Source organism: Saimiri boliviensis, chromosome 13 (genome assembly GCF_048565385.1).
Source record: "Saimiri boliviensis isolate mSaiBol1 chromosome 13, mSaiBol1.pri, whole genome shotgun sequence".
Taxonomy (NCBI): domain Eukaryota; kingdom Metazoa; phylum Chordata; class Mammalia; order Primates; family Cebidae; genus Saimiri; species Saimiri boliviensis.
The window spans coordinates 54,302,829-54,324,268 of record NC_133461.1 but is presented as its reverse complement, the minus strand read 5'-3'; the positions used below and the strand labels follow the sequence as shown (position 1 = coordinate 54,324,268).

Genomic DNA, 21,440 nt, shown 5'->3' with positions numbered 1-21,440 from the left:
TTCCACACTTAATAGATTATAAAAAGCAATGCAGCATGTGCCTCGTGAATAACACAACACCCCAGCAGGTTCTGAGATAGTACCTTATTGTCAATTACATTCATATTTCTGCCACTTAATAGGAATCATCGGATCAAGTGGGATAAATTAAAACTACACATAGCCTTAGGTCAGTTCAGGTTGGGTGTTGGCACCAATGCGTGCCAAAACGAATTTCATTTTTCACATCTCATTGGATTTCAGAATTGCAGATAGGAGAAAGTGGGCCTGAACTTGGGTGACAACTGTAACTTGATTAGAATGCAGAGCTAGCAATGCCTGGGAATAATCACTGGCCTGTTTTTGTCTCCACCTTTTAGACTGTTTCCTATACCCAATTTCTGTTACCCACAAATGCCTTTGGAGCCCGGAGAAATACCATAGACTCCACTTCCTCTTTCTCCCAGTTCCGTAACCTGAGCCACCGCAGCCTCTCCATAGGCCGGGCAAGCGGCACCCAGGGGAGCCTCGACACAGGTAACCTTGGCCTGGTTGGGTCTGGTAGCACATGGTGGGAGGAGCCTCCGTTTATATGGGGATCCGGTCTCCGCATAGTGCAGACTGGAGGACAGGCCCACAGGCGATATGACTTTTAGGAAAGCCTGAGCTCAGGCCTTGCAGGCCCACAATCAAGCCACAGGTGATCCCTCTCTAATCAGATGCTCCAGTCACTGACTGCCTGAGCTTCCACCTGGAGAAATCCCAAGGCCATGCACACCATGCAAAGATGACTGCGTTTCCCAGCTTCTCTGACCACTCAGCTCCTCTCAGCCATGACCTTGTTCTGTCCTATATTTTCATGGTGCTCAGTTCAGAATTTAAAAAAAAAAAAAGTCTGGGCTCTGAAGTACAGGTTCGGGTGTGAGAGTTTCCTTTGTGCCTGTCCTAGTGGGTGAACCGAGTTGGCAGCTGAAGGAAGACTTGCATGCTGCCAGCTTTGCTGATCAAACCTTTGTAAGGACTGACACATGGAGAAAACGCTTTAGGAAGCAGGGCTATTTCTACTCTCAGGGAAATTCCAGATGAATGTGCACTTCCCTAGGTCTGCCCGAGTGCTGAGTTCTGAAGCCCTGCCCTAGCGTTCCGGCCACCTCTGATAGCTCACAGCTGTGCCTTGGTGGCCGCTGTGATTTGTATTCATACAGACACAATAGCATGCCTGGAAGTACTCACACCAAATCGTGCTGCACAAGCGTCTCCGAATATCATCTGCAAGTCTGAAAAATGAACCTCTTCGGGACCACACTCTGAGAGTGCCCTCTGCATCTTGCATGCTGTGCGAAGCTTTTGCTCCTCTGGCTCAGGGATATTAATACATAATTTTCTAAAATGATAAGAAATGTCAGGATGTTGGAATTTGGTGAAACTTTTGAAAGAATTTACTTGATTGGCATGAGGAGAGGTCTAATAAAAGTCAGTGAGTGCCGTGACGCTGAGCTAAGTGCCCTAAAGCCAGCCTTGCTTCAGTCCAGCTTTACATGGCATTCTCTCTGCTGGGGAGGGTCCGGAGCCACTAATCATCATTTTGCATTTTGCATGTGATATTCAGGTAGCGACCTGGGAGACTTTATGGACTATGACCCAAATCTCTTGGATGACCCCCAGTGGCCTTGTGGCAAGCACAAACGCGTTCTGATCTTCCCTTCCTACATGGTGAGTAGCGTGGGATGGGGGCTGCTTTTGCCACACTGCCTCAGCTGCCCGGCATGGCTTGGAGGTGGCTGGGGGCTTGTTCAAAGACTACTCTGCCTAGGGGGCCTTCCTGAGGGGCTCCCCAGTGTGGGTGCCTATGGAAGGACCAGTATTCCCTCTTGTCCAGAATCCTGCTGGCCACCTGGCCTGCAAACACCACTTTCAGGATGTTTGTGAAGGTTGGGCTGCCGGTATCCACAAAGTCACCAGCCCAGACTGGGGGACCCTCTCCTCTGAAGGGGGATGTCCAAGCTTTTACCTCCACAGACCCCAGTGGGGAGGACCAGGCCCATCCCTGGAGTGCTGAGTTCAAGTCCAGCTCTGTTTGGAGCTCCTCAGTGGCTGCCGGCCTCCATGTGCACACTGAGCAAACATTTGGCCCCAGGCTGGGGATGACAGAATTCTCTCCTGGGAAAGCAAAAGTAGGACACTGTGGGTGTTACATGCAAAACCTTTCTCTGCTGTTTCTATTTCATGGACTCTTCCTGTTTTTCCCTGTGTGTAATTTTGGTTTCTGCTCTCGGCTGACCACCGTTGCCCACCACCAAGGGCTGCCGTCTCCTCTGCAGACACCAGAGGGGCCTGGCAGGGCCCTGGGTGCTTTCTCTGGGCCAACTCGCCCTGACTCTTGCGGCAAGCAGAGCCCCGGCTGCTGTGGGAGGAGGGGGAGCTGCACTTCCAGAACAGTCGATTGGCCAGGCCTGCCATACACAGCATCGGGTGGGAGACATCCACCCAGAATGCCCCACCGACTCCCAGCCTTTTGCTTGCCCCGGCCCACGAGCTGAGCATGTGGGGCCAGCATAGCTGAGCGCCTCCTCCCCTGGTTCCCTCCCCCCTGTGCTCCCAGCCTGAGCTATTCTCAGGAGCCCCAGCCTCAGGAGTGAACCAGGGGGTTTTTCTCCTCTAGGCTCTTGTATCTGCAGTAGCCAGAATAGAAACCCATCCCCTGTACTCAAAGGGCCCCTGGATCTTCATTCAGAGCTTAGGGTTCTCCACTGTTTGTCAGAGAAACACCAGGCAGAATTCGGGCCCTTGCCTGTGACTTTCAGCATCTATCCTCGTGTATGTCGGCACATAGTTCAGTGGTCATTCTCACACACCACGTGGTGCCAGGATGCATTTAGTCATTGGAGAATGCATTCAAGTCAAAGGCGTGTAGTTCAAAATTGCCCCAACTCCTAACACAGAAAGCAAAACTAGAGACATGTAGTTACTTTTCTTCCACTCTATGACCTATTAATTTAAAAAACCAGGGCGTATTCATCTTTGGCAGAGGCTAACATGTAATAAGTGTTCAATAAATGACCTGAATGATTGCCCTGATGTCAAAAAGAGGAACTTGTGTATGAATAAGGATGCTTTCTGTGGTTCACTGCTTGACTTATTAAAATTCACTTTCTTTAAGTAACGTGGGCAGGAAACTGGATCAGGGAGTCTGAATGAAGCTCTCCTAGTTGGTAGACAGGCAATGGGGCTATCGAGGCTAGAACTCCTGGCTTGGGGCTCTTTCCCGTTGCCCAGCCCAGCAGTCAGCCCCAGAACTGCTGACCTGTGGGTTGGACATGAAGACCATTCTTTGGGCCAGCAGTGTAGCAGATTTCTAGGTAACCAAGAGAATAGGAAGGTGCATTATTTCTGATGGATGCTGGTGGGGAGCTCTCCTACAGAGATACGTTATGCCTGGTGATAATGCCGACTTCTCCCGTCATAGGCCTGGTGTCGGGCTGGTGCCAGATCTGATCTTTTTTTCTTTAAATGATTTCACTATGAGCCTTGAGGTTCCAGGCCTCAGTATGTGTATATGTGCATGAGCACGTACACACATACAACTTTTCCTCCTTAGACTGTGCTAGACTTGCCAAGTCAGCATGTATGTCCTGCCCTCCTCATTTGATGTCTCCAATTGGATTGTTTTTCATTTCGCCACATTGGCTTTGCAGTCAGTGCTCCCGGGAATAGTCCGAGCTTTAGAGAATGGAATTGCTCATGGACGGTATTTTCTTGGTCTGCTCCCAGAGACCTCTGTTTCCTATTCTAGCCACAGATGTTGGCACTTTGATAAAATGTGGGAAATCCACGTTTCAGAATTGTCGTCTAAGTTCTTGACAGTGTGTGGTGTATTACAAAGGGCCTCAACCCAGCTCCCGGGAGACTTCCTTCCTAGAAGCCAACATGGGTTACAGGCCATTTCTCATGCGCTTGGACTGAACTTGTAGGAGTCAGAGTGGACCAGTTTGGGGGGGCTGGGGTGTTTGCTTTATTTTTGTGTGTTGGGGAACAGGTATAGAATTCGCCTGTCAACAAATATTGATTGAGGCCTTATTATGAGCCAGGCTTCCTTACAGTGGAGAACTAACCAGCCATAAACCCTGTTCTCCTTCCCCTTAGAGAGAGTGGGGAAATCAGAGAGTAAACAGCAGACAGGGAGACAGATCACCATAGTCATGAGGAAGGAATCATCTTGGAAAAGCAGCAGGAGGCCAGGTGCAGTGGCTCACGCATATAATGCCAGCACTTTAGGAGGCCAAATCAACTGAGGTCAGGAGTTCGAGACCAGCCTGGCCAACATGGTGAAACCTCATCTCTACTGAAAATATAAAATTTAGCTGGGTGTGGTGGTGTGCACCTGTAGTCCCAGCTACTGGGGAGGCTGAGGTGGGAGAATCATTTGAACCCAGGAGGCAGAGGCTGCAGTGAGCTGAGATTGAGCCACTGCAGTCCAGCCTGGGCAGCAAAGTGAGACCCTGTCTCAAAAAAAAGAGAGACAGAAAATGATGGAGGGGTTGGAGGTGGGCCCTAGGGGATTGGCCTCAAGGAAGACTTCCCCGAGGAGTGGTAATAAAGCAGGCACTGAGGGATGAGGAGGCGGCCCCACCAGGCTTTGGTAGGGAGAGCGCAGTGGAAAGACCCCAAAATATGAAGGGGATTGGTTTTGCATAAAATGAATATTTCTAAGTGTAAAGTCATTGCCCTTCCCTCTACACACACACAGGCAGCAGGCAGAGCCCACCGATGATGATGCTGACAAACCCTCCCTGCCCCATGGCTTGGCCCCAGGTGCAGGGAGCTGGCGCTGAAATAGGCCCTGGCTCCAAAGGCCCTGGCTCCTTTGAGCTAGGTTGTAAAACACCCTCTTTGAGGGCCTGGGCACATTTGGCCAGTAGGCTGGTGTGGGGATCTCTGCCCAGACAGAGGGCAGATTCCCTCCTGGGTGGCGGGGCACCCCACCCCCACCCCCGTGCAGTGGATGTCAGGCCTAGGAAGCCTAGCACCACCCACCCACCTGTGAGGTTTCACCAGAGCTTCCTGCAGTACCTCTGCTTGGTGATTGGGGAAGAAGCAGGCTTGTGGGTCACAGGCCAATTTGTCTGTGTGGAGCTGCTGATCTCCCTTAATATCAGCCCCCAAAGCCCCAGGGTCCCGCTGCCTGTCCCATCTTCCTCGGGCCCCCAGGGCAGTCCAGTGTGGCCAGCCCAGCGGAGGCGCCCACCTGAAATCCTAGGACTGTCCTCCAGTGTTTTGGGATGTCCTGTTCCTGTGGAAATTAGGCTCTGAGATGCTCACGTAGTCTCTGCTGAATCAAGCAGCTCTCAAATTGATGAGCTAATCCTTTCAGTCATCAAATCCTGCTGCAGCCACTAAAAGGAGTAATTTACAGACAATCAGATGCACTTGTTTCTTTGAAGTGCATTTCTATGAATTTTGTAACCACCCCTCTCTCTGATCCAGATATAGAGCATAGAGCATTTCTGTCCCTGCAGAAAGTTCTCCTCCCCATCCCACTCTTCTCATCTCCTTCCTGCCGAGGCAATCGCTGTTCTCAGTTGTCACCATAGATTAGTTTTACCTATTCTGAGACTTCATGTAAATAGGATTATGGCATATACTTTTTCAGGGTCCATCTTCTTTCCTACAACTTAACATGTGAGATTTCCCCATGTTATATGTATCAGTATATATATATATATTTTAATTGCTGAGTGGGCCGGGTGCAGTGGCTCACGCCTGTAATTCCAACACTTTGGGAGGCCAAGGTGGGTGGATCACTTCAGGCCAGGAGTTTGAGACCAGCCTGGCTAACATGGTGAAACCGCATCGCTACTAAAAATACAAAAGTTAGCTGAGCATAGTGGCAGGCACCTATAATCCCAGCTGAGGCGGGATAATCATTTGAACCAGGAGGTAGAGATTGCAGTGAGCTGAGATCGCACTGTTCACCCCAGCCTAGGTGACAAGCAAAACTCTGTCTCCAATCAACAAACAAAAATTGCCGAGTGGTAGGTTTAAGTTGTAGCCCAGTTTGTTTGTCCCTTCTCCTGTTGATAGACGTTTGTTCACACAGCTGCCATCAGCGTTCTTGTGTGTGTCTTTTTGTGGAAATCCTTTTTCATTTCTCTTAGGGTAAATACCTAGGAGCGGGATTTCTGAGTCCTAGTGTAGGTGATATTAACCAGCCATGATGCAGCTGAATGTTTATCCATGTGCCTGTGTGTCCTAAGTGTACTATAAAAAGGCCCCTCTTCACCACAGTCAGGACATGTCTTAGAGTGCAGAGCTTCCAGAGGTGAAGCCTGTCAACAGAGTGCAAATGACACCCTTTTCAAATTAGCCTTGTACCCATATCTGTATTTTTAAACTTTGATCCATGCAAGTCATTCTCACTATTATCTACTGTGTAACGGCACGGGTGAGACTTTGAACTTAAAAAAAAAAAAACAATTCTAGGCCAGGCGTGGTGGCTCACGCTTGTAATTCCAGCACTTTGGGAGGCCGAGGCGGGTGGATCACCTGAGGTCGGGAGTTCAAGACCAGCCTGGCCAACATGGCGAAACTCCGTCTTTACTAAAAATACAAAAAAATTAGCCAGGTATGGTGATGTTTGCCTGTAATCCCGGCTACTCAGGAGGTTGAGGCAGGAGAATCGCTTGAACTGGGAGGCGGAAATTGTAGTAAACTGAGATCATGCCATTGCACTTCAGTCTGGGTGACAAGAGCAAAACTCTGTATCAAAAAAAAAAAATTACTGTGACAGGTGTGCAAAACAAATTTCAGCGGCCCAGTGGTTTTGTCTTCAAGTTTCTAGAAGGTGACCACAGAACAGGAGAGCATGTTGAGCCGCTTCTCTGCCTGCAGCCTCTTGCCGGCGATGGTGTGTCTCAGAGGGAGGGCGGATGCTCCCAGCTCTCTGCACCGCTTGGCACATAATTAAAGCTTCACTAGAGAGTGGTTATTTATCATTAGAACCTGGCAGGCCAGGTTGGTAGTGGGTTTTTGTGTTTTTTTCCCCCTCTTTATGGGTGTGGAAAGCAATTAAAGGGAGAGAGAGAGTGGGAGAGCTGAGATAATGCAAACAAAATTCAGTTACCTGAATGGATTTCTGGATTATTTTCCTCTCTAAGAAATCCCTCTTGTACCACGTTCACATCAAGAAGAAACCGACAAACATCGTTTATAATACATGTAAGCATATAAATCTCAAGAGAAACCTGTCGGATTGATCTCCATGATAAAGTGCCTGGTTTTTATTTACCGAATATTATAATCTAAGTACTTGTAGAGAAAGCCCTCCCTCTACCCTTATGTCTCCCCGGTGCTGGGGGAATATCTCTGAGAACTTAATTTTTCAGTACAGCATGAAATGGTGAGCAGAGGGAAGTAACTGACTCAGTAAAAGAAAGACTAACTCAGCCTTCCATGAAGCAGGTGATTAGACTCTTCCCACCCTGTGATAGAGATAGATATAAATATATATTTATAAATATATAAATCATAATATAATTTTTATATATTTATTATATTTATATATTATAATTTATATAATTATATATGACATATAATTATATATTTTTTAATATATTTCATTAAAAGTTACCTGGATGCTTTGGGCACTTCTTACCTGTCTGCAGGGTGGATTTGTTGGGAAGCTAAAGCCGCGTGAGTTCCCCTCCCTTGTAAGACCCTTTCCAAGGCCTCAGGTTTCAAGGTGACTGAGGCTTATTTAGTTGTGGGGAGAGGCCCTCTTGGAGAAAATGTCACATCACAGTAGAAGCATAGGCGCGTGGCACTTCCCTATTGAGGTACTTCCTGGGGCTTGAAGGGCTTGGTCAGGGGCATAGGCCTGGGCAGTAGCTGAGGAGCATCCTGCCAGCTTGGGGTGTTAAGTGTTCACATCAAGTGCCTGAAATGCCTTATTGTGCCTAGATTGTGCCACTGTACTCCAGCCTGCGCGATAAGGGCCAGACTCTGTCTCAAAAAAAAAAAAAAAAAAACCCCAAAAACCAATACAAAGGGAAGGTTGTTTTGGGTGTGGGTTTTGGTTTTTTTGTCTATGTTGTTGTTACTAACAGCACTATTAGAATTCCAGCACCATACAATTCACTTTAAAGCCTCCTTTACAATTTATTTTTTTCTTGTTAAACTAATACAAGGCAGCAGTGGCTCACGCCTGTAATCCCAGCACTTTGAGAAGCTGAGGTGGGTGGATTACCTGAGGTCAGGAGTTTGAGACCAGCCTAGCCAACATGGTGAAACCTCGTTTCTACTAAAAAATACAAAAATTAGCCAGGTGTGACGGCAGGCACCTGTAGTCCCAGTTATTCAGGAGGCTAAGGCAGGAGAATCACTTGAAACCGGGAGGCGGAGGTTGCAGTGAGCTGAGATTGCACCACTGCACTCCAGCCTGAGTGACAAGAGCAAGACTCAGTCTCAAAAAAAAAAAAAAAAGAAAAGAAAAGAAAAAAGAAAAACTAATACAAAATGAAATCTGAGTTTGACATTTTACCCAAGATATTGCAGCATCTGCTCTCTTTCTATGTATTTGTCCCAGATCTTTGACAATCGCTTTGTGATTTTGACCATGACATTCCACACACAGTTTGGCTCATGCTCTGCAGCCAGTGTTTCAGCAGCTTGTGTTTAGAAGTGCATGCAAATACTCTCTGGGTGTTGGTAAACTCAGGGCCAGTCACCTGGTGTCATCTCAAGTGCATGGAGACACTACTGCAGGAGTTTTGAAATTCCTGACACTGAACGCGCTCTGAGCCACCCAGAGAATCCCCATGGCCGGGGAAACCTGAAGCACAGGCAGCTTTTCCTCCTGTGTTCCTCTCCATGTGCAAACCCTTTCAGTTCAGTGGGAGGAGAGTCGATCCAGGATTCGGTATTTTGAATTCGATGGGTAGAAATAGCAACAAATGCAGCCCCAGGCTGCGTAGGCTACCCACTTATTTCCATCGTTTCCTTGTGATTTACTGTCCTCTTAGGGAAAGGATTAAATGCCTAGAACAGCTGAAATGCCCATCTGTTGGTGGTTAGATTTAGTCGAGGGCCACTGTGCTGCTTAATTACCTTAACAAGCACGGAACATCTGCTTTCCAGTGCCCAGCTGAGCCCGAACGTCTATATACAAATGTGGCCAAAACAGAAGAGCGAGCCTGGTTGCACTGTGGCTGTTGGCGCTGGAAGGAGCTGTCCGGATCATTTCCCTGTATCCCTCCTTCCTTTCACAGGCATGGCGTGGAGTCAAGGCTTGCAGAGGCTGCGTACCTGCCCCAGGTCTCGCAGCTAGCTCCTGGGGTACAGACGGCAGTAGGAATGCCTGTGGGTCAGGGGAGAACAGTAGCAGAGTGTACGGCAAGCTCACATCTGCTTAGAACTGCTTGTTAGAATTCCTGGGGAGATTTGGAAGACAGGAGAGCAGGAAATGAAGGAGGCTGGAGCTTTATCAGGCCATGGAGTGGAAGTACCTTTTCTGTTGTTTCTGTTGGAATCAGACCAGCCACCTGTCTTCTCTGAGCCCCACGCTGTTCTCCAGGATTGTTGCTGGGCTGTATGTATCCCCCATCCTCTCCCGTTATACTCCAACCCGCCCAAGAGGCCTTCACTTCACAGCATTGTTACCGTGGGCCAGGATGGGGCCCAAGTTCAGTCCCATGAAGGCCCCTTCTCTTCTCATGACGCTTTGTTTTTATACAAAGCAAAGGATGGGCCGGGCATGGTGCTTCACGCCTGTCATCCCAGCACTTTGGGAGGCTGAGGCAGGTGGATCACTTGAGGTTAGGAGTTCGAGACCAGCGTAGTCAGCATGACGAAACCCTATCTCTACCAAAAAATTAGGCAGTCGTGGTGGCGTGCACCTGTAGTCCCAGCTACTTGGGAGGCTGAGGCATGAGAATTGCTTGAACCTGGGAGGCAGAAGTTGCAGTGAGTGCCACTGCACTATATCCTGGGTGACAGAGTCACTCATCCGGTCTCAAAAAAAAAAGCATAAGATGTATCAGTGTTTCTGCAGTAGATATGGGAGACTCTTCATCCAGATAACGAAGTTGTGGTCCTCTCTCTTCCTGTTATCTCGGAAGGAATTTGTTCACTCCCGCTCCACACCTTTTGACTCACTCCCTGTCTCCAGCAGGGCAGGGCAGGGCAGGGCAGGCGGGCCCCTTTGTGAACTGCGTCTCTGGACATCGGTGTTGCGGACAGTCCCTTCCACCTGACCTTTCCCTTTCCCTGTACGCAGCTGTGCACACACAGTTTCCCTGCAGCCAGGCATTCAAGTGCTTGACAGTGCATTCAAGTGACCTCTCACTCCATGAACGGAATGACCACCCTTGCAGAAACACAACTGCCTGCTGCAGGGTTGTAACACCCATCCATCACATCGCCTGGCCCTGCTGTGGGCCACAGCTGCGGGCCACGAGGAGTCCTTCATCTGGTGAATCCCATAACCTGGAATTGGGTGGCATTGAAAACAGTGGTCACTCAGACTGCCCCAGGCCAAGAAGGAGTTGCAGCTTGTTTAATTAGCACTTTGATTTACAGTAGCATGTGCTGGCAAAACTCAGGCATTGCAAGTTGCTTTTTGTATTTTTGAGACAGTCTCTCTGTCGCCCAGGCTGGAGGGCAGTGGCACCATCTCGGCCCACTGCAACCTTCATTGCCCAGGCTCAAGCGATTCTCCTGCCTCAGCCTCCTGAGTAGCTGAGACTATAGGTGCGCACCACCATGCCCAGCTAATTTTTGTATATTTAGTAGAGTCGGGGTTTTACCATGTTGGCCAGATTGGTCTCAAACTCCTGATCCCAAGTGATTCACCCGTCTCAGCCTCCTAAAGTACTGGGATTACAGGTGAGAGCCACCATGGCCAGCTTGCAGGTTTTGCTAATTCATACAGTTCAAACCTGAGTAAAGCATTGGCCTCACTTTTCATTTCTTCAGTCCCACACCAGAAAGAAAGAGCGGCTGGGGGCGGTGGTACTCCCGCCTCTGTGTCTCAGTCTCCTAGTACTGCCTTCCCAGCTCACCCCCAGCACTGAAGAGAGGATGCCATCTCTTGGCATGGTTGGGAGGCCCAGCCTCCAAGGTGCCACCATCAGGCTCCTTCAAGATGGGATGTGCCAGGGAATCATGACCTCCTATACCCCAGAGTGTTGCTCAGGGTCCAGAACTCAGAGGGACCTGCAGTTGAGACGACTCTGAGAACTGTCATCCCCTCTGGAATGTGCCTGGAGGGGGTGGCCCTGGGCTCAGGGTGATCCATTCAGTTTCCAGAGTCTGGACAGTGTGGGGCTAGTGCAGACAGTGGGCTCCAGATGTGCAGGGCCTCTTCCAAACCAGGATCTGGCAGCTGATGCCACAGTGGGGCGTTGCCCGGTCTCCTGTGGCAGTTGTGTATCCCATGCAGCTGAGCAGGAGTAGGACACAGAACAGCCCCGCAAATCAGGTGCCTGCTGCTGTCAACATCAGGAGGGTGCTGGAGAAGCCAGAGGAGCACACGGAGGCACAGAGCTCCTAACCAGTGTGTACTGGGCCACCGGGCACCATGTGGCAGACCTGGGGTTTGAACCCAGGGCTCTGGCTCCTGAGCCTGTGTTCTTCCCCACTGAGCCGCAGCTCAGAGAAGCAGGGACAAAAGCAAGGCTGGAGAGAGCACAGCCGATAGGAAGCCAGGACGGAAGAAGAAACCCATACCGCTCTCCCTCAGGCCAAAGCCTGCTGTGTGGGACAGAGCTGGGGCCGGCGTGGGGGCTGGGGGCATCACAGGTGTGGTCAGCTCTGGGTCCAGAACCCAGCAAAGCTGCACAGAAGCACCGTTAAGAACAAGCTGCTGCTATGGGTGGAGCTGTGTTCCCCCAAAAAGATACAAAGTACTAAGCCCAGTACCTCAGAATGTGACCCAATTTGGAAATAGGGTGACCACAGAGGGAAATGGGTTAAAAGAAGGTCATACTGGAATAGGATGGGCCCTAATATGACTGTTCTTAACAAAGGACACAGTTACAGAGAAGACAGGCACACCATGTAGGAATGGAGGCAGAGGCTGGAGTGATGCCTCCTGCCGAGGAACACCTGGGGCTGCCCAAAGCCAGGAAGAGGCAGCAAAAGGATTCCATCCAGAGCTGCAGAGGGAGGAGGGCCCTGCCAGCACCTTGATTGCAGACTCCTGGGCCCCTGGACTGGGAGACAATGCATTTCTATCTCTCGATCCCCCTGTACTGGGGTACTTTGTTACAGCACGCAGTAACGACATGCAGTCATGTTCTCATTCTCTGCCAGCCTCTGGTGCTCAGACTAATGAGCACGATTTACCATCCTGTACCATCTTGGGTATTGGAGGCAGGAGGATCACTTGAGCCCAGAATTTAGAGTCCCACCTGGAAATGTAAGAAAACCCTGTCTCTCAAGACAAAAAAAAAGGCGGGGCCCCGTGGCTCATGTCGGTAAGCCCAGCGCTTTGGGAGGCTGAGGCAAGTGGATCACCTGAGGTCAGGAGTTCAAGACCAGCCTGGCTAACATGGTGAAAACCAGTCTCTACTAAAAATACAAAGTTAGCTGGGTGTGGTGGTGAATGCCTATAATCCCAGCTACTTGGGAGGCTGAGGTAGGAGAATCACTTGCACCCAGGAGGTAGAAGTTGCAGTGAGCTGAGATTGTGCCATTGTGTTCCAACCTGAGCAATAAGAGCAAAAATCCATCTCAAAAAAAAAATTTTAAAAAGAAGAAATGTATCTAATAAACACCTTACTAGAATGATTGACGAGAATGATCCCCAAGCCACACTTTAGAACTGTGCCACCGGGAGGCTGCTGCTGCCTGGGACCAGGACTCGGCTTCAGATTTGGGGAACTGGCACTGGCTGCTGGCTCCTGATCCATGCTGTCCTGCTGTGGTCTACACCTGTCAAATGAGGACACAGAAGCTTAGTGACAGGACTTGAGGATTCCTGCCCTGAGCCTCTCAGCAGCAGAAGCAACAGAAGCAGAGCCCTCGCTCCAGCCCTGCCTTCACATACCAGAGCATCCAAGAGGAGGAGCCAGAACTGTTTGGAATCCTAGCTGCAAAGGAGTCAGGGAAGTGTAACTGTGAGCAGCCTCTGTAGCACAGCAGGGCGTCCCAGGAGGAGGCTGGATGTTTAGATCCTAGAGTAGAATGGAGTGGAGTCCCGGGGAGAGCATCCTCAGCCCTGTGGGTTTAGGAGGAGGAGCCTGCAGAAGTGGCATCCCAAGCCAAACCAGGAGTAGGCAATAGCCAGACTAGGAGAACCTGATTAGTAAGTCCCATGGCTTTGGCACGTGGAAATCGGCTGGAAAACTCATCATGGAGCAGAGCCCAGACTTGTTGCCATCTCCCACTTTGTGCTCCTGATGAAATTTGCCAGCTTCTTTTATGTACGTTTTGTTCTTTTTGATCTTCAAGATAAACCTGGGGAGCAGCCCTATCGGGTTTTCTCATCTCATTTTGGAGAAGATGATGGTGAGGCTCAGGGAGGTTGAGTGACTATCTCCCTGTTGCCTGACTTGCTGAAGGCAGACTTGACCTGCCCTGCCCCCCACCCTGCCCCAGCTCTTTCCACTGCCAGCTGTCTTCTCAGACATCCTGGTTAGAGCCCTTGGGTAGGGAGCTGCTCTGTGCTGCTTATTCAGTACCATCAAGGAAAGAAAAGCAGGAAGGCAGTGCCTGGGGTGCCAGCCGGAAGCAGCCGCTCTTGGAGACCAGGATGCCCGTGCTCGCTCAGGTCTGGGGTGAGCCTTTTCACTTTTCTGAGCCTCTGTTGCAAATAGAGGTGGGACACATTTGCATACATCCTTTTAAGCAGTGAGAGCTCTCTTTCAAGGGAAGTGTTGCCTGTATCTACAAATAAGGCAGAGCAAAGCAGAGCTGCTGTGGTTGCTGTGAGGGGGGATCCAGTCCTAAAAATCCACACGATCGATAGCAGGTTATGCTTGGTGGCGCTCACAGGGCTCCAGGCCCCCAACAAAGGCAGGTGCCTCAGCCTGCTCACACCATTGCAAACCTCCTGACTTTCCTCTGTAGAGGACGAGTAGGAGGGGCCTGTCTCTGAGAGTTCAGGGTTCCTGGAATAGGGGGTGAGGGGTTGAGAAGCAGGAGGAAGGTGCTAGTTACTTAGCAAACAAGAGGGTCGGCTGCTGGGCTCTCCCAGCTTGAGGTGAGCATGTTAGATGTGGTTCCCCATTCTACTGCCTGTTTCCAAAATGAAATCTTACATCCCCTTCAACCCAGAGGAGATATTTGTTGGACATGAAATAGAGCCATTCTTAAAAGTAGAAGGGAAACAAACCTGCCTTGGAGGGCTGCCACAGGGGCCCACTCTGCTTGACCTTGACGGTGAGAGCAATGTCCAAACACCGTGCATGTGTCCAAATACTGTGGTACTGCACAGCTAGGCTGCCCCTTCCCTGCTCCTTGCAGGGCACGTGGTTAGCTGAGATCAGAATAGGCACATCTGGACCAGGTCAGGAGACCTTCCTGATTGGGCCTGAAAGACTATGTATCAGAGGAATAAGACGTGGCATTGCATCCACCAAGTCCTCTTCCAGCCAAATGCTAGAAAACTGAACAAGTCTGGTGGGATTGTTGGAGTTAATATTGCTCTGCTTTGCCGTTATTCACCAGAGGAACAAAGACAGGACTGTAAAGATCACTTTGAACAGGGATGTGCTGGCTGCTTGCCTGCTCCTTGCTACTAACTGACACCAAAGGCATTCCACATGTCTGCACTAAAATCCAGCATCCTATAAATGGAGGTGCCCAGAGAAAGCCACCAACTTCTGTTAGAGCTGTTAAGGAAACCTTTGATGGGCTTTCCAGGCGTGAGTCATCCAGGGAATCAACCTTTACATCAAAATCTGTTGTTTCTTCTTTTCTGGGCTTTGGCTGATTAAGATTATGGCATGTATGCTGGGCGCAGTGGCTCACACCTGTAATCTTAGCACTTCGGGAGGCGGAGGTGGGTGGATAACCTGAGGTCAGGAGTTTGAGACTAGCCTGGCCAACATGGTGAAACTCCATCTCTACTAAAAATACAAAAATTAGAGTAGTGCCTGGTGCCAGTGTCAGTTTGCCCACAGGTGTGTGAAGAGAGACAGTCAGTGTGGAGGCCACAGGGGACTAGCCAGGATGAGCAGCACCTTAGCTAAGATCGCGGAGATAGAAGCTGAGATGGCTCGGACTCAAAAGAACATGGCCACAGGACACCACCTAGGGCTGCTTAAGGCTCATCTTGCTAAGCTTCATCGAGAACTCATTACTCCAAAGGGTGGTGGTGGAGGCCCAGGAGAAGGTTTTGATGTGGCCAAGGCAGGTGATACTCCAATTGAATTTGTTGGTTTTGCATCTGTGGGGAAGTCAACACTGCTTAGTAACCTGGCAGGGGTGTATTCTGAGATTGCAGCCTATGAATTCGCTACTCTGACCACCGTGCCTGGTGTCATCAGATACAAAGATGCCAAGATCCAGCTCCTGGATCTCCCAGGTATCATTGAAGGTGCCAAGGATGGAAAAGGTAGAGGTCATCAAGTCATTGCAGTGGCCCGAACCTGTAACTTGATCCTGATTGTTTTGGATGTCCTGAAACCCTTGGGACTTAAGAAGATAATTGAAAATGAACTGGAAGGCTTTGGCATTCGCTTGAACAGCAAACCCCCCAACATTGGCTTTAAGAAGAAGGACAAGGGAGGCATTAATCTCACAACCACTTGCCCCCAGAGTGAGCTGCACGCTGAAACTGTGAAAAGCATTCTGGCCGAATACCAGATTGATAATGCCGATGTGACTCTACGTAGTGTTGCTACAGCTGATGACCTCATTGATGCGGTGGAAGGAAACAGAGTTTATATCTCCTGTATCTATGTGTTAAATAAGATTGACCAAAGCTCCACTGAGGAATTGGGTATCATCTATAAGGTGCCTCACTGTACCCATCTCTGCCCATCACTGTTGGAATTTTGATGACCTATTGGAAAAGATCTGGGACTATCTGAAACTAGTGAGAATTTGCACCACACCCAAAGGCCAGTTACCAGATTACATGTCCCCAGTGGTGCTTCCTTACTTCAGGACCACAGTGGAGGATTTCTACATGAAGAGTCACAAAAATCTTATCAGAGAATTTAAATATGCTCTGGTCTGGGATCTCTCTGTGAAACATAATCCTCAGAAAGTGGGTAAAGACCATACGTTGGAGGATGATGATGTCATTCAAATTGTGAAGGAGTGAAACCTTCCCCCTTTCCCATCTGCCGGGCGAACCACAACAGCCTTCCCCATGATCAAGCACCCTACCCGAGTTCTTTCTGGCTTTGACAGTCACTGGATCAGTGTCCAGGGGAGGGAGATGGAGGCACCCAAACTGGAACTTCATTTGTCTTACCTTGGTGTCACTGTGTATGCTGAACTACGTAAAAGACCTGGTAGGCTGGTCAGCTACATAAAATAAAAAAATCAGCTGGGAGTGGTGGTACACGTCTGTAGTCCCAGCTGCTCAGGAGGCTAAGGCAGGAGAATCGCTCGAACGCAGGAGGTGGAGGTTTCAGTGAACTGAGATTGCACCATTGCATTCTAGCCTGGGCAACAGAACAAGACTGCATCTCAAAAAAAAAAAAAGATTATGGCATGTAGTCAGCCAAAAGAGACCCAGCCTTGGCAAACATACTCTGGAAGAGGGATGAAACGAACTGGGGAAACCCAGAAAAAAAAATGTTTAATTCAGAGTTCACAGTACAGGGCACAGAGGAATGAGGAAGACCAGGGTATTCAGAAAGGAGTCCGAAGAGCCTTTGAATTTTTTTTATTTTTATTTTTTTTGAGACAGAGTCTCACTCTGTTGCCAGGCTGGAGTGCAGTGGCGCCATCTCAACTCACTGCAACCTCTGCCTCCCAGGTTCAAGCAATTCTTCTGCCTCAGCCTCCCAAGTAGCTGGGACTACAGACACACGCCACCATGCCCGGCTAATTTTTGTATTTTTGTTAGAGACGGGGTTTCACCGTGTTGGCCAGGATGGTCTCGATCTCCTGACTTCGTGATTTGCCCACCTCAGCCTCCCAAAGTGCTAGGATTACAGGCGTGAGCCACCACACCCTGCCACAACCTTAGGATTTATCAAATTTAGAAATAGGGAGGGGAGGAGGAAACACAGATTTCCAAAGACTGTTGCAAGCTACCATTATATACATAACGGTGGAATGGTGTCCAACCTTAAAAGAAATTCTGACACATGCTATAATGAAATTTAATCTTGAAGACTCCATGCTAGGCCGGGCACGGATTACGGGTGGCTCACACCTATAATCCCAGAACTTTGGGAGGTTAAGGCAGACATGTCAAGAGTTCAAGACCAGCCTGGCCAACATGGTGAAACCCCGTCTCTACTAAAAATATTAAAATTAGCTGGGCATGATGGTGGATGTCTGTAATCCCAGCTACTCAGGAGGCTGAGGCAGGAGAATTGCTTGAACCCGGGAGGTGGAGGTTGCAGCAAGCCAAGATCACACCACTGTACTCCAGACTGGGCCACAGAGCAAGACTCCATCTCAAAAAAAAGAAAAAAAAAAGACTCCATGCTAAATACAATAAGCCTATGACAAAAGGACAAATAGATGATTCAACTTACATAAGGCAAATTTATAGAGACAAAAAGTAGGGTGATGGTTGTCAGGAGCTAGAGGGAGTGGATGGGGAGTTGGCGTTTGATGGGCAGAGAGTTTCACTTGGGAAGATGAAAAGATCCCGTGGCTAGATGATGGTGGAAAGATCCCATGGATGGATGATGGTGGAAAGATCCCGTGGATGGATGGTGGTGGAAAGATCCTGTGGATGGATGATGGTGGAAAGATCCTCTGGATGGTTGGTGGTGAGGGCTGCACAATGATGTGAATGTTCTTAATATCACTGAACAGTTAAAATGGTAAATTGTATGTGATGCATGTTTTACTACCATTTAAAAAACTAATTTAAAAGAACAGTAGCTAACATTTATTGAGCACTTGCTATATGCCAGGCATCGTACAGGGCACTTCTCCTATAGTTCTCAGAAAGCCGTGTGAAGTAGGCACTGCTACTGTTTTTTGTTTACAGATGTGGGAGTTGAGATTTGGGGTGATTAAGTCTCCCAAAGCCGCTGGACTGGTGAATGTTTAAGTATGGATTGAACCCAGGTCTGTGCACCTCCAAGCCCCATGCACTTAAACCCTGTACTATGTGAACCGGGCGACATATGGGAACTGGCAGAGGCCCTGACTTCTGATGGTCTCGAGGCTGGCTTTCCTAAGTGTCACCTCATCCTAATAGTCGTGACTTGTTTTCTGCTTACCTCCAGAAGGCCACGGCCCCTTCGGGCTCCCGGATTCCGCCGAACCCTTGTTGTAGCTCCAGTCTAAGTTTTCCCATTGCTCGTGGCTTTGGGAGTTGTAAGTTGGTTGTAGTCGTGCATAATGATTACATACAACCGTTATTTTAAAAAGTGACCCGTGTTCTCCTGTCTGTTACAGACAACAGTGATTGACTATGTGAAGCCCTCTGATCTCAAGAAGGACATGAATGAGACCTTCAAGGAGAAGTTTCCTCACATTAAACTGACACTCAGCAAAATTAGGAGGTATGGGAGGCTCGACTTGCCCTCGCCCTTTCCCTCCAAACCCCTCTTTCCGCACACAGTAAGCTTGTCATCTGTCCAGTCGTCCTTCCCGTGGTTCCAGTGATGGAGTCATTGTCACATTCAGCAAAAGGAGACTCTTGGATGCTGGCTCTCCGGTGCCATGGTGTGGTAGGAGAAACGAGGACAGCAGGACACGAGGCACAGCTCTTGACTCCTGGTTGATGCGGATGAGGGGAGGTTCCTTCGGTGAAAGAATTGTCATGTTCTCTGCAGCTCGCTAGGTCATCAGATTTATGTTACGGAAAACTCGGAGAGAATGGGCAACATTCAGGTCTCTGCTTTCTGAAGTGTAGGCAAAGCTGAAGAGAAAGAGCCGGCACTATAGGGGATGAGATAAGTCTACCCACAGTCATGCGTCCAGAGGTGACAGCCAAGCCCTATCTTTAAGCCATCACCAAAGCAGGCAGAGTGGAGTCAGGCTACGTCTCCCCTGCCGCTCTGCTACAATTGACTTTGTGGTGCCCCACATCCCCCAGCTACATAGTCCAGACAACTGGCTCTACTGGGCTTGTGTTGTGGTGTCTGTATGCCATGCTCATGCTGGCAAAAGTCTAGGGCTGTGTGTGTGTGTGCGTGCGTGTATGTGTGTGTGTAGTAATGGAAGCTACACTGCACATCAACATGGTGTTGGAATAGGTGCCAACATTTACATGAGTGTGTATCCTCATCCTGATTTGATTCTGGCATGTTCCAAGCCAAAGAATTTTTTAAAATTGAGAATAACAAAATATTCACATCTGTCCATTTGCTGGGCAGCCTCTCTAAGGACATGGATTATTACGCTCTTAGCCTGTTTTTCTGCTCTGGCTAATGAACCTAGCAGGTATTTGGCAGAGTTTAGACCAAGTACCTAATTTACGTCTTTAATCGGCTGGCCAAGATATTGTGCCTCTTTAACACTGGACAGCTCTACTCTAGGTTTCTAGAGAGACTCTTGGACATCCCCTTGTGGTCAGTGGGGTCCTGTGTGTCCTGTGTGGTGGTCGTTAGAGCCCTGGCCTGTCACTCTCCCCACCTGGTCTGCTGCACCTGTGTGTTGTCATCCTGGAAGTAGTGATGGTGGTAGCATATAACTGCTGGGTCCGGAGCAAGACTAAAAGTAAACATGGGGCCGGGCATGGAGGCTCACGCCTGGAATCTCAGCACTTTGGGAGGCTGACGTGGGTGGATCACCTGAGGTCAGGGGCTTGAGACCAGCCTGGCCAACATGGTGAAACCCCGTCTCTACCAAAAACACAAAAATTACCTGGGCGTGGTGGCACATGCCTGTAATCCCAGCTACTCAGGAGGCTGAGGCAAGAGAATCAGTTGAACCCAGGAGGTGGAGGTTACACTGAGCTGAGATCATGCCATTGCACTCCAACCTGGACAACAAGAGCAAAACTCCATCTCAAAAATAAATAAGTAAATAAAAATAAATGTGTTCTGTACAACCTGACCAACAGAGAAGAGTGCAAAGCCCAGCTCTGGAAGTCTGCTCCCATGCATAACGCAGCCTTCACACTCCCAGGGACTTAATCCCAGTCCAGGTCACCCTCTGGGAGTGAGAAAGAGAAAAAGCATTCAAGATGGAGTAGTCTGTTTCTTTGGGGTCTGCCGAAACTTAAGTTTTCACAAGACTGTTCCCTCCTGCTGTCTTTCCCCAGCCTGAAACGAGAGATGCGGAAGCTTGCGCAGGAGGACTGTGGCCTTGAGGAGCCCACGGTGGCCATGGCCTTCGTCTACTTTGAAAAGCTCGCCCTCAAGGGAAAGCTCAACAAACAGAACCGGAAGCTGTGTGCTGGAGCATGTGTGCTGTTAGCAGCCAAAATCGGAAGTGACCTCAAAAAACAGGAAGTCAAGCATTTAATTGACGTAAGTGGCCTTCGTCCTGGAGGCTGGAAGAGCGCATGCTCCAGTCTGGGGTTCCTCCCTCAGAAGGTTTCGGTCAGTGACCCCAACTGGAAGGATTCTGAGCCTTAGAGAGCAATTGAAGTGAAGGCTACAGGCCCGGCGCAGTGGCTCACGCCTGTAATCCCAGCACTTTGGGAGGCCGAGGTGGGTGGACCGCCTGAGGTCAGGAGTTCGATACCAGCCTGGCCAACATAGTGAAGCCCTGTCTCTACTAAAATTACAAAAAATTAGCTGGGCATGGTGGTGCGTGCCTGTAATCCCAGTTACTCGGGAGGCTGAGGCAGGAGAATCATTTAAACCTGGGAAGTGGAGGTTGCAGTGAGCCAAGATCATGCCATTGCCCTCCAGCCTGAGCAACAAGAGCAAGACTGTCTTATTAAAAAAAAAAAAAAAAAAAAAAAGTGAAGGCTATGAAGTGTTTCCCGTAGTGTGAATAGGCAGGCCATCTTAGATCATAGTGATGATCTACTTTGACAAGACCAAGGATCCTCAGCACTGGCCACTGGGTCTGGCCCTTAAAATCCATTCTCAGACACCGTGCAACATGCAGTCATTCCCACAGCCATAGCAGTCACTGTACCTGCAAGAGATTCCCACACAGGCAGTGTGACCCACAGAGCTTCTACTATCAAACAGGTTGGTTCAGTAAGACCTTGGCTTCCTCCTTCCTTGGCTGCCTCCTCTTTGGGGAAAGGCATTGAGTTTGACAGGACTATATCTCTTTTCTTTTAAAGGAGAGCCCTTCCAAAGCAAGGAAACATGGGTCTCCTTGGAGGCTACATGAATGCCTGTTTTAGAATTAAATGTGTTAATAGAAAATTTGAGGTACAGTAAAGCCAAGTGATCAGAAGACAGATCCATTGA

The 21,440-nt window shown here is 49.2% G+C and overlaps 1 protein-coding gene and 1 pseudogene across 3 annotated transcripts in view; both read left to right on the top strand.

The window, feature by feature from the left end:
* The window catches only part of CABLES1 (Cdk5 and Abl enzyme substrate 1), a 126,841-nt gene that overhangs the window by 101,355 nt on the left and 4,046 nt on the right, over nt 1–21,440 (top strand). For all 3 annotated transcript variants that reach the window (XM_039463716.2, XM_010335507.3, XM_010335510.3), the window contains 4 exons: nt 360–516; nt 1,589–1,692; nt 18,517–18,623; nt 20,330–20,537. In XM_039463716.2, the coding sequence (XP_039319650.2) occupies nt 360–516; nt 1,589–1,692; nt 18,517–18,623; nt 20,330–20,537 (576 nt within the window). The remainder of the gene's footprint in view (nt 1–359; nt 517–1,588; nt 1,693–18,516; nt 18,624–20,329; nt 20,538–21,440) is intronic.
* LOC141580811 (developmentally-regulated GTP-binding protein 1 pseudogene) lies at nt 1,699–18,509 on the top strand (annotated as a pseudogene).